Source organism: Acanthopagrus latus, chromosome 7 (assembly GCF_904848185.1).
Source record: "Acanthopagrus latus isolate v.2019 chromosome 7, fAcaLat1.1, whole genome shotgun sequence".
Taxonomy (NCBI): Eukaryota; Metazoa; Chordata; class Actinopteri; order Spariformes; family Sparidae; genus Acanthopagrus; species Acanthopagrus latus.
In genome coordinates, this window is record NC_051045.1 from 25,931,182 (window position 1) to 25,946,716 (window position 15,535).

A 15,535-nucleotide genomic window follows, 5' to 3' on the forward strand; every position below is an offset into this window, starting at 1 on the left:
TGTGGCTACTGATGAGGGCGTCAGCAGGTCCGGATTTCACACATTACAGGAAGATAATGTGCACTGCAGCGTTTGTTGTCGCCTTGCGAGGGACAGGCATGCAGCTGAATTGGTAATAACATTTAGTTTACGCAGATCTATACAAGGTGCTCGTGAAAGCTTTCGAGCAGGACACAAAACACTGACGGAAAAAAACGGTCTGAGGACAGAAAGCTAACAGTAGCTAGCTACGACCGCATCAACCACTGACTGTGAGCCAGCGGTCTCCAACGTGTGTTCCTAGTTTGTCAACGTTTGGTAAGTTAACAGTGTTGCTTTGGTATCTCACACAACGAGCAAATTAACGCAACGTTAATCTTATTTTGTTAACTTACTTATATGTTCTTTATGTCTTGTAATTTATCTATTCATCCTTGTTTAAATTCCCTTATATTCTTGTAGGTTCTTCTGTCTTGTGTTGAGCATTTTGGTAAAGACTGCGTGCAACAGGCTGGTACACAACAGTAATAACAGTTAAGATGACGACTGTTAGTATTTTATTGCCATTGTTTTGGCAGTAGAAGTAGCATTAGTTGTAGTAGTTCATGGTTCATTTAATGGCAGGTTATGTTATCAAATACTAAAGGTAATTTTACAAGCAGAATTGAGAGCTGAAGGAATTTGAATCTGCTATGATTGACAGTTGACTCACAAATGTGTGTGTGTGTGTGTGTGTGTGTGTGTGTGTGTGTGTGTGTAAACAGGAATACATGACTGTGGAATTGAAAGGAGCCTCCTGTGTCTTTTCTGATTCTTTATTTTGTGAAATGTATTTGAGTAAAATGGAAAGTGTTGAATAAATAAAAGGTGTTGTTAGCAGTAGTATTGTTATGTGCCAAGTGTTTTTCTCTCCCTGTGTATTGGAAGCTTTGCACAGTCTCACCACAGTTTTTGACTGTTCTTCATGTCTCAGGTGAATCAGAATGGCCCAGGGGATACCAGACGAGGTGATAATGAACACTTCACTGATAAAAGAATTGGCAGATGTGGCTAAAGATATGGCGCTACAGCAGGGTATCCTTATGAGGATCCAAGAGACCCCAAACTCATCAGAGGTGAGAAGTGAAAACGGCATCAGTTAGGTTGACTCTGTTTAATCTAATACTAACATAGAATTGACCAGCATGGATTTTGCAAATTAAAATACCTTTCTCTGCAATATTCGAGAAATTTTGGAAGATCTTCTCTCCCTTATGGTGAAGACACAGTCACCAGGGGTGGATTTCATCGTTCGATGTCGAGATTCAGTTCGGCAGGAAGAATCGTTCATATCGTTTGTTCGTTCAGTCACATTTCCAGTACAACGTTGTTTAGTGGTGAGTCATGTGATGCACAGTTCTCAATTCCTTGTTCCCAAAGATCGTACTAATGGTCAACATAACAAAGCAAATACATAGCTGCAACTTCATGGTTATGTGTACGTTTAGACAACGCAACAGTGGATAATGTGTATATTCACCTTGACCTTAAATTGACATGTATTGAAGGTAAGCCAAGGGCGACTGACTGACTGAACGAGAACGATGAGCTACAAATGAAATTAAATGGGGTTTTTTTTGTTTTTTTTTCATGGAATCGGTTGCTATGCTTTCCTTTCTCTCATTGACTAAAAATCGACAACAGTGTCCTAGACTCGGCATACGATTGGCTGGCTCTCAGTCCTCTTCACCTCTCTGATAACTAAACACTGATCAACACAGTGACTAGTCTATGATAATGAAAGAACGAACGAGAGATAAGTGAAATGTGGAATCAGGTCAGTTGGTTCACGTTAAAAATTCGTTCCTTCGAACTGATTCGTTCACAAACGATCCATCTATAACAGTCGCAGTTTAGCTCACGCTGCAGGTCCTCCTCCTTGTCACGGGCTGCCAATATAAAATCATTTATAGTTTCTGTTTTATCAGTTTCTGTCCCTTCTTCATATGCTTGTGTCAACAGACCTGAAATTTAACTGATTAGCTTGAAGGCCTGAGGGTTTGTATGCAGAGGAGCTTATGGAATGCTATGCAAAGCAAGAAGCTTAAAGAAAGATCTTTGAGACTTTTATCAAAAAAGTCTTATCATTCTTTATTTTGTAAAATGTCTTTGAGTATCATGGAAAGTGCTGAATAAATAAAAGGTACTCTTCAGCTAATTTAAAACACAGTGTAGATGCAGTCAGTCGATTTCTATTAGTTTAGTAAAGAAGTGATTACTTAAGTCTATGTATAAATCATTACATATGCATGATTTTTAATTGGGTTTTCCCTCAGCTTGGGAAAAAGATACTTTTACACTTTTTGACTTTATTTTGTACTGTGTTTTTTACCAATATATGTAAAAAAGGATATACAATTATTCTGTTTTGTTTAATTTATGTTGTACACAGTATCACAACTTTTTGGGAGTGGGGTTTGTAAATCTGCTCAGTGCCTGTAACTTGAGATTGTTGCAGAACAAACTTGATTGTCACAGACAGAGGAGCATTTGTTGATTTAAAAAAAAAAATTGTCTGGATTTCCTTGCCTGCCTGTTGATGGATTCACTGTAACTTCGGAGCCACAACCGTATTAGTTTGGACCCTGTGACATCGGCGTTTAACTCATATGAACAGCACAAGTATAAACTGAATGCTGTCACAGTAACACAAAGGCTTTTCTAAAAGAATGTCTTCCTCTCCACGAACACAAAGTAGGATCATTTTTTTTAATCAACATTAACAGCCTGCACGCAGTGATGGTGCAAAAAAGGCTCTTAACACATACCGACACATTGATAATGTTGACTGTTGGCCTGTTTCTTTTATAGCTTCAGTACTGTCAAATAGCATTGAAAAAGTATCAAACTATCAAAAATTCTGACAACCTTTGTCAGACATTACAGAATATACAGATAATTTGCATTTGTTTGAGCAGCATCTCTGCTTCCACTCAAGCACCATGAAGCCATTAGGAACATTAACATAAGAACACACTTTTGTCACAATGGATAAAGCCAGCAGTGTTCTGTTCTGCAACTGAGTTGAGGTCATCGCATAGTCCAAAACAATTCTTTTTTAAGGTAATTTAGAAAGAAGATACACTTCAGTTTATAGAGCAAACCGATATGAACGTGTATGCGTGTGATTTGACAAAGTGAGCCATGGCCAGTGAAAGGGGACACCATTCAATACCAGTGGGGCTGTTTGTGCCTTTGCTTGTAAAAGAGGAGTGTTCCGTGTGAAGTCATGTTAGGAATGTGTTCTGTTTGAGGGCACAGGATTTGGGACAGATCTTTATTAAGCTTGTGTTGGCAATTACAGGGATTTGTTGCCCAAATGCTTTTCTTCACTCCTCACATTCCACATCCACTGCTTGCGAGTTTTATTTATGAACAGTTTTGTGATGTCAGCGTTCTTTTCTCACATTTTACTACTTGTTTTTCAGTTAGTGACCTACGCCCCGTTCACACTCTTCCCCACACCTGTGCCGAAGGCTGTGTTCCTCCAGGCTCTGGCAGTGCAAACTCACTACAACACACTGGTGGACAAGATCAGCCAGGATCCTGACTTCCTGGAAGAGGCTCTAGCGAGGTAGCATATGAGCCTCACATGATGCTAGCATTTTCAGTCGTTAAGAAGTTTCTCTGTGCGGTGCAGACCTGCCAACCTGTGTGCATTTTTTTGACAGCAAAGTATGCTTTTACATTTTGTCACTCTGAAATACTCAAAAAAACTTGGGGCGCCTTGTGAATTTGACCAGGTGAGAGTCAATATTCATATAAAAGCACAAGGCAGCAGCAGTAAGCACATAGCCTGCCGAAAACCAAAAGAGAGGCTGGATTCGGTCCGTCTGCCTAAACCCAAACAACAAATATTGTGGGAGTGATGGACAAAATAAGTATTGCCATTTGAAGAGACTAGCTTGGATCTGCAAATCAATCTAGTTCTCACTCCGCCCTCCAGCTGGCTGTTTCCTCAGGTGAAGACTGATCTTTGAACTCTTTTGTCAAGGTAAACAGAGTGTGTGGAAAGTTCAGTGAACATGGAGATGAGTACTAAAACAAGAGTGTCCAACTGGCCCTGTGTCTAAACAATATCGAAATTATTACGGAGCTCCTCCTACTAATGCTTATTGATGTATGTGCGATAAAACATTTTCCGAGTGTAAATCCTGCATGTTAATATGTGGAGAAGCAATATGATAATCTTGTCTGTTTGTAAAGTGTGTAAGCTCTGCACATTGTTACGAACAAGCCAAAAAAAAGCTGTCTTAACTGTTAAGCATAGATTGCCTTATCGCATAATCTTGTGAACTGCTGGCTGAGACATAAGTAGCCTTTCCTCCCTCTCCTGGCAGAAGGTTCCCTGCAGGCAGTGAAATTACTTCAGCAGAGAACAGAGTCCTGGAGGAAGAAGGGGTACCAACTTGTGTCTGTTTTCTTTATGAACTTAATTTTGATTACAGGAAAAATATTCATTTGTGGCCATTCTCGAGTTGCTCCTCATGAAATAACATTTAGATATATCAATAAATATATGGATAAACTCAAATCCATCCTTGATCGATTCTTCTATAAAAAAAATCTACTTTTAAACATCAGTTATTTTCATATATACGTACAAACGTACACCAACATTTAATCTTCAAGGTTGGCAGGTCTGTGCTTTTCCATTTCAAGTAGCGGCATAGCATTGCATGACAAAAAATCTTTGAAAGATCTTGTTGTGGTGACATTCTCTGACTGAATCTTTGGCAAGTAATGAAAGACTTTGACATGGGGATTTTAAGTGATGTTGTTTGTTAATAGCACCATTGCAGTGGATGATTTCACTGCGAGGTTGTTCAGGATCCACCAACAAATCCTTACAGAAGGAAGGTCTCAGGTATGTGTTTTTCAAGTTGTGATAACTGATAACTCAGCCTGTGACCAGTCCAGGACTGTGAATAAGATTAATACTGTTACCACTGATATCAATCCTAGATATAAATATCCAACAAAATCTTCTCAGTGTCTCACACAAAACTGCAACTTCACACATTAGTGGTCTAAGGAGTCTGATTGTTTTCTTCTTCCCAGTCTATTGTGTTGGGTGTCAATCGGTCTGACTACATGCTGGATCAGACAGACAATGGGTCGTCGTCTCTGAAGCAGATAGAAATCAACACCTTTGCTGCCAGTTTCGGAGGTCTAACCTCACGCACACCGGATGTACACCGGTAAGTCAGTGATTAACAAATCAACCATACATTGTGGTATATATAAAGCGAGGGTTTTTGAAGTGTGATGTAAATAATGAGGATAGCGGTGCAATTAAAATCTATTACGACATTTTTGTAGCCAGCCGGATCGTTTGGTGATCAGCATTTTACATGCAAATTGAGTCACATTCCAGGACTCAACAGTGGCCTCAGGTAGTCAGATTTGGTTAACCTTTAGACAGCCTTTTCACATAGTTTGGTCGGCCCTTTGGTAGGTACTGTTCCTGTGTTGCCTGCAGTTCGTTGTTGCTTGAATCAAGAGAAATGAATAAGGACAGTTAGAGGAATAAAGTGCAGTCAAAATGTAATAATAGATCACAAGCTGCGATTAATGTTGCTTGGGCAGCACCTTATGTTACCAAAACAAACAAACAAAAAACATTGTGATTGTTCTGACATTATTATTGCCCTATGATTGTCACTGAAAAAACTATCAAAATCCTGATGATGTGACACTTGTAGGGGTCTGTACAAAACAAACATGTTTTCTCACGTCACAAGATTTGTATCTCTGAACTGCTACAGTACTTCATTACATTACTGTTCGCACATTTTAAATTGACTAAAAAATTGCAACTCTGTGGTTCTCAGTGGATAATGCACTTGGCCATATGGCATTTTTGATATATTTTCAATTAACTGTGCAGTCCTACCTATAAGTACTCTTCATCGTGCCCCACAGACAAATCCTGAAGATGGCTGGCCGACTGGAGGAGAGCCAGCGCATCCTAGACAACAACCCTGCAGCTGGTCTAGCGAGAGCTGTTGCCAAAGCCTGGGAGCTCTATGGATCAGAGAGGTAGGAATACAGTACATCCACTGAAGTCAACCTTATCAAACTACATGTCATTGCCTATCTGTCTGAGAGATTAAGTGCTGGATACTGTTACAGCACCGACTCTCCTGAGAGAGAATCAATATGATAAACTGTGGATGGAAACCAACAAGTCAATCTAGTAAAATCAAATGGTGTCGCTGTTGATGTTAGCATACCCTTTACTACTAAAATGATGTGCTTGGCTTAATGTAGTTGGTGTAGTTAAAGTGTGAGCATACATGTAGCATATTTCTTTTCAGCATCACTTGAAACACCGACTTAATTTCAAGGCCTCATTCTGAGTTGATCAAAAAAGCAGTGTTTTCAGAAATTCAGTGTATTTACTATTAGGTGTTGATCAGAACAATTAGCAGTAAGATCTGTTGGCTATCAGAGTAACACAATGTCTGAAAGCCTGTTTAAAGTTAGTAAGACGGTAGCCTGGTATGTCCAGACTAATCAGCAAATGCGTTTGAGTCTAGAAGTTCATTACTGATTTCCAAGATTAAATCACCCATCACAGGCCAAATCTGAATAGACAATTTAATATAACCAATCAGAGCAGTGATGTGGGGCTTTTTCAATCTGAGAAGGTGATGCACCTCCATGGACCTGATTGTCCAGTCACAAACCAGGATGGAGATGTATGTGCATTGAGTTGCAAATTTGTTTCTATGCTGCGCGAGAGTGTTTTACAGGAGCTATTGTCATTGCAGAGCCATCGTCATGTTCTTAGTGGAAGAGAGCCAAAGGAACATCTTTGATCAGCGATGCATTGAGTACGAATTGTGGAAGAGGTATGTGTTAGTACCGAGGAGCTGTCTCCGACCAGATGGAACAAGCTAGAAATAGACAATCACAGTGTTGTCTTGTATTGTGAATGGTGTGGAAATAAACAGCACACTGTCTGTCAATGTGTTTCAGAAACATTCCCACCAAAAGAAAGCGATTCGATGATGTTTGTGAGACAGGGTCCCTCGATCAGGACAAGAGGTTGTTTGTGTAAGTCTGTTTCTGTCATTTAAATTGAAATCAATATAAAAGGGTTATTCATGCATTGAAATGATGTTCTTGACACGGCAGTTAAATAAAATTCTAATTCCTTTTTTTTTCTTTTCAGTGATGGCCAAGAGGTTGCAGTGGTGTACTTCAGGAATGGCTATATGCCCCAGAACTACCCTTCTGAAAAGGTCTTCACTTTAATCTTATTTCCTTGTTCTAGTATTTTGACTTAGTGATGACGTGAAGTGCAGTCAAGATAGAAAAAGATTTTTTTTTAGGCAGACACCTCCATCTCCAAGTTTCTAGTTTGGAATGGACATAGAGGAGTAAAAACTGACTGTGTACTTTTGCCAAATGAAACAGTTGGAGTTGCATTCTAAGAGACAGACTCCCTTTCTTCTTTGCAGCTACACACTCTCCCTCACTGGATATAAATTGGCAGAAGAATCAGGCCTCTAATGAGGCTACAAGAGTAAAAACATTCATTGCCTTTTTATGCAAGCAATTTGATTAATGCAGAGTTTTTCAGTTGTCCGATATGTCTTTCCAAACTTGGATTAGTTTTACCCATTTGAAAATGTGTTGGCCAAAAGGGCAAATATGCTGCAACTTAATTAAAAAATGCATGCAAATAGATAAAACACAAGCAAATTTAGTAAAGATCTTCACCATTTTGACAACACATAGGCAGCATTTAGAAAACCCACTGTAAATGTATAACATTTACAGTCATTTAAAATGATTCGACGGTCTTGTTTATTTTTGTTTTTCTCAGCATTGTATTTATTGATTGAGACTTTTGACAGATACAACTGTATCCGACCCTAATAGTATGTTGTTCATTGTTTCTCATGTTTTTAGCAGCTTATAAAATCGATGATGTGAGCACTACAGCGTTCAGTGCTCTATTTTATTCTTCTGTTATTCTTTGGTGCTACATGTTCCCTTCCCCCAGTCAGAGAAAAACAAACTGCTTTTATGCTCTGCTGCCCAATGTTTCGCCAGGAATGTTGACCAAGAGAGAACAGGCATTAGATACATCTCGGCATTCAGTCTGAAACCATCTCTGTGTTTGAGCCGATGTGGTTGTGTTGGAGTCCTGAAGTTTTGAGGTACTGTTGAGGCGATATTTGTTCCAGGAAGTTTCATTTCAGTATCTATAAGCTTAAATGTGTATGAGACACCAAAACACTGGTAAGCACTAAGTAATAATAAGAGGAATGATTTTGACCTTTCTACTTTGCAGTTTTTTTCTTTTACGTTGCGACAATCGTGAGGTAAAATAGTAGAAATAGAGCACTCATGTTACAAAATATTGTGCCAGGAATGTACACCTGCAGGTTTTAGCTGTTGGTTTGTTTTGCTAGGGTCTCTGTATGAAAATGCTATTACACAGCACTTTACTGTGTTGATGGTCTGAATTAATTTGTCTTGAATCATAGGCTCATTCAAATGAACTGGATGTATCAGAAAGAGTGAAACACATTTGTGTTTTTTATTTTATTTATTTATTTATTTTATAGACTTGGGAAGCTCGTCTTATGATGGAGCGCTCTCTGGCTGTAAAGTGTCCTGATATCAGCACTCACCTGGCTGGAACCAAGAAGGTACAGCAGGTGCTCGCCAAACCTGGAGTTCTGGAGAAGTTCTTCCCTGACAAACCGCAAGTAGTGGAGCAGATCAGAGCAACGTTCACCGGCCTCTACACTCTTGACATTGTGAGAAAATGACACTTGCCTACACAGTTGTTTCAGTGTTTTTAGGCTGGAGTTGATTATGATCATGACTATTTGGTGTTAATGGGGCTCTGGGGAACTTTGTGAGCATTGTGTAAGTAGTTGGTGTTAGTGGGCTCCATTTCTAGATTTTCTCAGCAAGTTTTGCTTTCTTTTAGCAGAGCAGCAGAAGGCACTGAGACACAGCAGAACGTGCATGAAGTCACATTCTTAGAACTGTCGCAGAAAATCTGACCTTAAACAAAATCCTCAGTCAAGCAGCATTAAACAGTTACAACAAATCATCCTCAGGCTTTAGTGGCAACTGAGATCATGTTACAATCTGCTTATATAGGGCTAATAAGAAGTGATTAATATGGTGAAGTATTTGTACTTTTTGCACTGAAATTCATACATATAATGTTAAAGTGAAATGGTTACATTGTAACATTTTTTTCTTGCCCTGTTTTCTTTCTTTGTTTCTTTTTTGTTGTTGTCTTAAGGGACCAGAGGGTGACAAAACGGTAGCAATGGCTTTGGCAGCACCTGACCAGTTTGTCCTGAAGCCTCAGCGAGAGGGAGGAGGTACAATAACAGAGACAAAAATCCTAAAACCATTGCCATATTGGGCACTATTTCTTAAGCCAGGAGAGTATGAAATGTCAGTAACTTCATGATAGATTACACGACGTTTAGTGGTTTGATATTGTGCTCCTGAAAAAGGCATCTAGAAGTTAGTATTCACCTTTTGTGGACATCAAGTCTAAAGTCAGATAAAATTTCACATCAAATCACAAACCCTTGAGGTAAGAGAAGTTGTACACTTGTAGGGTTTTTTTCTCCCAAATCAGTTATTTTAACACGCTTATTGATAATTTATCAAACAACGTTTGTCCATGTGTTCTGTGGAACATACTGCATGTTTGTGTTTTAACATGTGCTTGTGTAGGATCACAAAATATAGAAGAAAATGAACACTTTTACAAAGTGGCTGTTGTAACAGATGTATTTTGTTGAATGACCATTGAGACAGTCATACTGGTAATTTAGCAGGAAGAAGAAGAAGAAGCAGCCAGCCTGGCTCTATCTAAATGTAGGAACTTCCTGGGTTTTTTGTCATCACTGAGAGGTTGCCAGGCAACCACTAAAGACTGCAGGAAGTTAATGTGCAAGGCCAATGAATAGTTTGGCACATAAACCCTTGAAAAACTTTAGTGTCTTGTTTTAACATCTCTGTTTTAGTACATATTAAATATGAGTTATGACATGTCGATTTGTGAAATTCAGAGTGGTATTGATCCTCTGATCCAGCTCTGGGCAAGTGAGCAAATAAGTTGTTTTAACTAATATGGAACTACTCCCTAAAGGCTTTGGATTTTGAAGTCTGAGTAAGTTTTCAAGTTCAGATCTTGAAAGTTTTCTAACACTTCATTGCACCATCATTTCTCTAGGTAACAACATCTATGGATCAGAGATCTGCCAGGTCCTCCAGGGAGTGAAGGAGAGCACAGAGAGGACGGCCTACATTCTGATGGATAAAATCCATCCTGCGCCTGTACAGAACTACCTGCTTAGACGAGACGCTCCACTCCAAATCAGTAACTGTCTCAGTGAACTTGGAGCGTTTGGAGTGTATGTCAGGTATGTAATCACCATTTAATTTTTACTATTTTAGGGGAGAATGTCATCTTTAAATACTAGTTCACTTACATTCAACTTTAACTCAGAAATGATTGACATATATTAGAACTATACCACAAGCAGATAGAGCTGTATAATTCAAGGTTTCTTAAAGGATACATTAAGAATCATTGAAGTCAGTTTTGATTTCATGCTCACTGCCAATAAGTACAGAGAAGGTTCTTGCTCTTGGTAATCCTTCATCCTCCCCCACCTCTACAGCTTTAGCTTCTCAGCCCAGTATAAGAAATGTAAGAGTAAAGCCTGCACAGAGGCACATCGCAAAGTTCATGCCAATTCTAATGTGATCCTCCAGTTATCTGATCATTAAAATGGCATTATGAGCCACTCTTTGAAGCTTTAAAGCAAAACAGTGAACATATTAATTTTCAGGACATTTTATCTTTAAAGCTACACTAACCTGATCAAATGAGTATTTTTCTTTCATGCAAATCGCAGTGACAAACCTACAAAAGTCTCCTCCTTTGTGCAGAGCATTTTAATGTAGTGTTAGCAGCTCAAGAGTCAGATAATTCCTGTAGGAGTCGGTGGAAACCAAAAACTTTTTATTTTTTGAACAAAAGTTAATGTTGGACTTTAATTTACCAGGTGGAGAGAAAGATCACGCCAAAGGAATGTTAATGTTTCTCCTTTATTCCTGGATATGTAAATAAGAACTGTTGATAACAAGTTCACCACATCGACTTAAAAAATATGTTTTTTTTTTGTGTTATTGATGATTCTGCTGGTATTGCAGCTTTAATGGAAACACTTGATTTGCAGGGGTCCTCTTAGGACTGATATGTCACCTTCATTACTGAAATAACATAAAGGAGTGTTTATGGATGTTTATGACTGTTTTCATTAGTGTTATTTGGTTGATTATGTAGTTTTTAACGCAAAATTGACATTGTCTCTGCAATGACAATGTGGTATTAATCAAGACAACATAACTATTACTATCATAAACATGTCATAGTAAACCTAATTATCAGAATGAAGAAACTATTACTTCACGTGTTAATTGGGTCATGAGACCGTTTTTAACTGTCATGACAGTTTTTTGATTTTGTTTTACCTCAGTGGAACCATTTGGACATTAAGACACTGAAACATCTTAACTATGCTAATGGCTAACTGTAGCTAGCTGCCTTTAGCTTGTCGGCTTGTTTACCCTTCAAGCTAGTGCATTTACATTTACATTTGTATTTACATCAAGGACATTTAGCAGACAGAGCTATGCTATGCGGGGTCAGGGCGAAGTCTGAACAAATGAGTCATAAGTCTTTTGTGGGAAGTGCCCATCTTAGCTAAGTCAGAGCCAAAATGGGCAAGAAAAACATCTCAGTACTGTTATGCTGTGTCTTGAAGCTAGCCTCCAATCATTGTCAGAACAGTGATGTTCTGGCAATCTAATAAAAAGATCAAATAAATCCAAACAATGTTACAAACGTTAAGTGACATAAATTGCGTAATGACACTTTAGAAAAGCAATTCTGAAGTGTCAATCAGTCAATTATGTCACATTTTCTAACAACTAAATCACAGCAGTCATAAACATTCAAAGAGTTCTTCATGTTCATGACGGGTGTTATGTCATGGATATGACTGCATCATTATGCACACCCCTGTAAGGCCCCAGACACACCGACCAGACTCAAAGAACTAGTTGCTAACTGGGCTGACTGTTGTGTGACCTCAAGTTGACTGTGTCTCTGCCAAGAAGACTACAGCCTAGAGCTGGGTGATAGGGCCTAAAATTTCAATCTCTGACTTTTTCACACCAAACTCAATTTTAAGAGGGGAAAAAAATCTATTAAAATGGTAAACTACAAATAACAAAGAAATTATGAAAAGTATTGCTTTTATTTGAATGATTTTATTGTAAACAAAATTGCCCAGCCATTTTAAACAGTGCACCTTCAAACTCACTTGAAAAAAATGAGTCACTTGTTGATAAAATGCTTTTGTAAACATACATTTAACATGTCAGATAGCAGGTTTTTATAAAAACAGATCACTTTCCATATTGGGACTGATAAAGTGTAAACATAACTTAATAATAAGTCAATACTTTTTTGCAAAATGTACCTTTTGTTTGCAAACAGTACTTTGTATCCCAGTAGAGATATAAGATACGTAAACTAAATTAAACATCAGCATGCATTGCATAGTAAACATCACATGTTGGTAGATGTACAGGACATCAGGTGTGTGCTTGCTGTCTATTTTACACATTTTTGGCAAGGAAGGCGAAGGAAACCAGAAGACACTCTCCTGACATTATTGCGTTTATGTGGCATAGTTCAACATTATGTGTAATTTTTCTTTGTTTCCTAACAGACAAGGTAAAGACACAGTGATGAACGACTGTGTGGGTCATCTGCTGAGGACCAAGAGTTCAGAACACTCAGATGGAGGTGTTGCAGCAGGAGTGGCTGTACTGGACAATCCTCTACTTTTCTGAGAATTTACATTCCTACTGGGCTTTCAACAAGAAAATGGAATTCAAATGGACAACAGTAAAGTCAAGGTTGTACTTAAGAGCTGTGTCACAGTATAGAAGTGATGGTGAGCAAGTGTGAGAGACCCACATATAATTAACTGGAGACTGGTTTGAAGGAAATCAGTTTAGGCTCTCTGATGCTTTCATTGCCGCAGGATCCCTCCTGCTGTGGTGATGCAGTAGACAAATCTCTTAGGGTTATTCTAGTGTTGCTTGGTGTTGGTTTACATTTATTACCAATATCAGTGGCTCTAAAGGGATTATGAGGGCTTTATGAGCTTTTGATATCACAAGGATTCTGTTCAAAAGGAGCGCTGCTCTCAAATATACACTGACGAGTATATTTTACAATTTTTAACCACTTAAAGCCAGTAACTACTTAAAGGGGAACTAAGTAGCTTTAGAAAAGAAATTCAAACTCAGATATTTAATATTTACAACATTAAGGAGGTTTTGATACAAACGTAGGAATATTTATTTTTTTCCACAACTGAATGTAGAAGCTGTTCTCAGAGGAAAATAAGGTCCCCAGAACACTTTTTGAAGCTAAATAAGTGGCAGGGTTCACCAAGTACAAAGTGAAACAGTATAAAATTGTGTTGTCCTTTTCAGGTCAGGTGGCTTATTCGATTTAAAATCTCTTCCCCAAAACTACAAAGTGCACCTTTCAGTAGAAACGGAAACATAATAAAAACATGAGGGAACGAAGGACCAGTTCATCATTCACTGCAAACTGTGAAGACTTTACCTCATGTTTCAATTTATAAAAGTGAATCTTAACATGTTTAGTTCAGAATTCTCCCTGTCATGCTTTTTTTTTTTCTTCCTGGATCATTTCTGACATCATATTTGTTTGGGTTTTTTTGAGTTCGCATTGACAGCGGCCCAACATTGGACACATGGTGGTGGTGCTGAGCTGCCATCTTGTGGTTCACTTATGTGACTACAACATTCCCAATTGAAGTGAAGATGGTTTGAGTGACTGTTTCTAATGTAGGAATATTCTAAACATCTTGCAGTATACGTAAACGTTGCTGCAACACCCAAACAGAACTCAACACAGTGTATTGTACTGATTAGAATAAGTATGTAGTTTGTGAAACTTTTGGATAGCAGGTTGACCTACATTTATTAACTCTTGGCAAAAGTGTCACAATTGTAGCAAAAAGTAGAATCTAAGTTTAACAGGAATAACAGGTGTAATCTCTTGACTTCTTAAAGTTTAGAACAGAAAAAAAAAATCAAGTGCCCTTAGACAGCTTTTTGTTGCTGTTCCCCACCTTTTATTTGATGATTTTTCGAATTGTTTTATCATTTAAACTATGCTGGCTGCTGCTTGTCTTTATGAATAAGACTAGCAACTGACAAACTATTCATCTTATACATACAGACACTATGAAATGTTGCCATGATTTCTTAACCTTGGAATGCTTTAACAAAATCGGTGGCTAAAAATTGCCCCCCATCATTTGCAATCATTTTATACATATTAATGATGCTTTTTAAATGGAAATATTGACTTAAATATTAGATCAATAATAAAAGAATATAATTGTCTGTATTTTTATTGCACCTGTCATGAAAATATATAGTTTGAAACTGCTTTAAGTTAAAAGAAAACAACTCAACATCCAAAAGCAATAAGCTTATTGTGATATGATGTTTTGATGGATGAGATTTTTTTTTATTGTTGTTTTTTCCATTGTAGTTATATTAAGATGAAAAATGTTTAATGTTAAAAGACAACAAATAAATAGCAAATCTGAACCATCAGAACTAGCAAGTGAGAATAGTATTTGCAGTGAAAAGAGCCATCACATCAGGGATACTCACATTCAAAGCTGTAGGTTGTTGAACTGTAGGTCATTTGCCAAAAATTCACCACAGAGTCATCTTTACCTCCCATGATGCATTCTAGGGTCAACACTGTGATTGTGCAACAGAGAAACATATTTACTGAAATATTTAAGATGTGATGACGGAGAATTAAGAACCAAATGTCTGACTCTTTGTACCAAAAAAGTACTGCTCCACATGTTGAAAAATAAACTTCTTGTCTGTATATCTGTGTATGTTAAATCTCTGCTTATTTAATCACCTGCCCACAAAAACATCAAGCACATCAGTGGTATTATTCTCATAGGCTGTATGAATGAAAATATAAAGAAGGTAACAGGTAAAAAAAAAAAAAAAAACAGCCCATAGTTGTGAAACCTCCAGGGATGATAACTCTTCGAGCTTGTTATACATACACACTCCACACAGAAGGATACCAACTAGCTAGCAGAGGCTTGTGAGGTGAGGTGTCGTGTGCCTTCCAACAATGCATATTAATGTTTGTGTTGTGAATGTCACTGTGCGTAGTTGTAGCTGGAGCTGTCTGAAGCCTTCTCCTTCCACTTTGATTCTCTCAATCCCAGAAATTGACAGGTTTTTTTTTTCCCCAGATGGAAGGTGTTACTACTGATGTTTCTGGGAGATTCTCTTCAGGGACTTGAGCCTCCTCCAGGAGTTTTGGGGCCAGTGCATTAGCTCAAGGTTAAGTTAGAACTAA

At 38.1% G+C, this 15,535-nt stretch overlaps 1 protein-coding gene across 1 annotated transcript; it reads left to right on the forward strand.

Annotated features, from left to right (window-relative positions):
• The first annotated feature begins 41 nt into the window (after nucleotides 1-41).
• gss (glutathione synthetase) lies at nucleotides 42-15,043 on the forward strand. The gene is made up of 13 exons (XM_037104213.1): nucleotides 42-297; nucleotides 953-1,094; nucleotides 3,447-3,592; nucleotides 4,810-4,885; nucleotides 5,080-5,219; nucleotides 5,944-6,060; nucleotides 6,795-6,875; nucleotides 7,003-7,080; nucleotides 7,199-7,268; nucleotides 8,604-8,798; nucleotides 9,299-9,380; nucleotides 10,247-10,436; nucleotides 12,819-15,043. The coding sequence occupies exons 2-13, from the start codon at nucleotides 963-965 to the stop codon at nucleotides 12,940-12,942; spliced, it is 1,431 nt and encodes a 476-aa protein (XP_036960108.1). The 5' UTR covers nucleotides 42-297; nucleotides 953-962; the 3' UTR covers nucleotides 12,943-15,043.
• The last annotated feature ends 492 nt before the right edge of the window (nucleotides 15,044-15,535 follow it).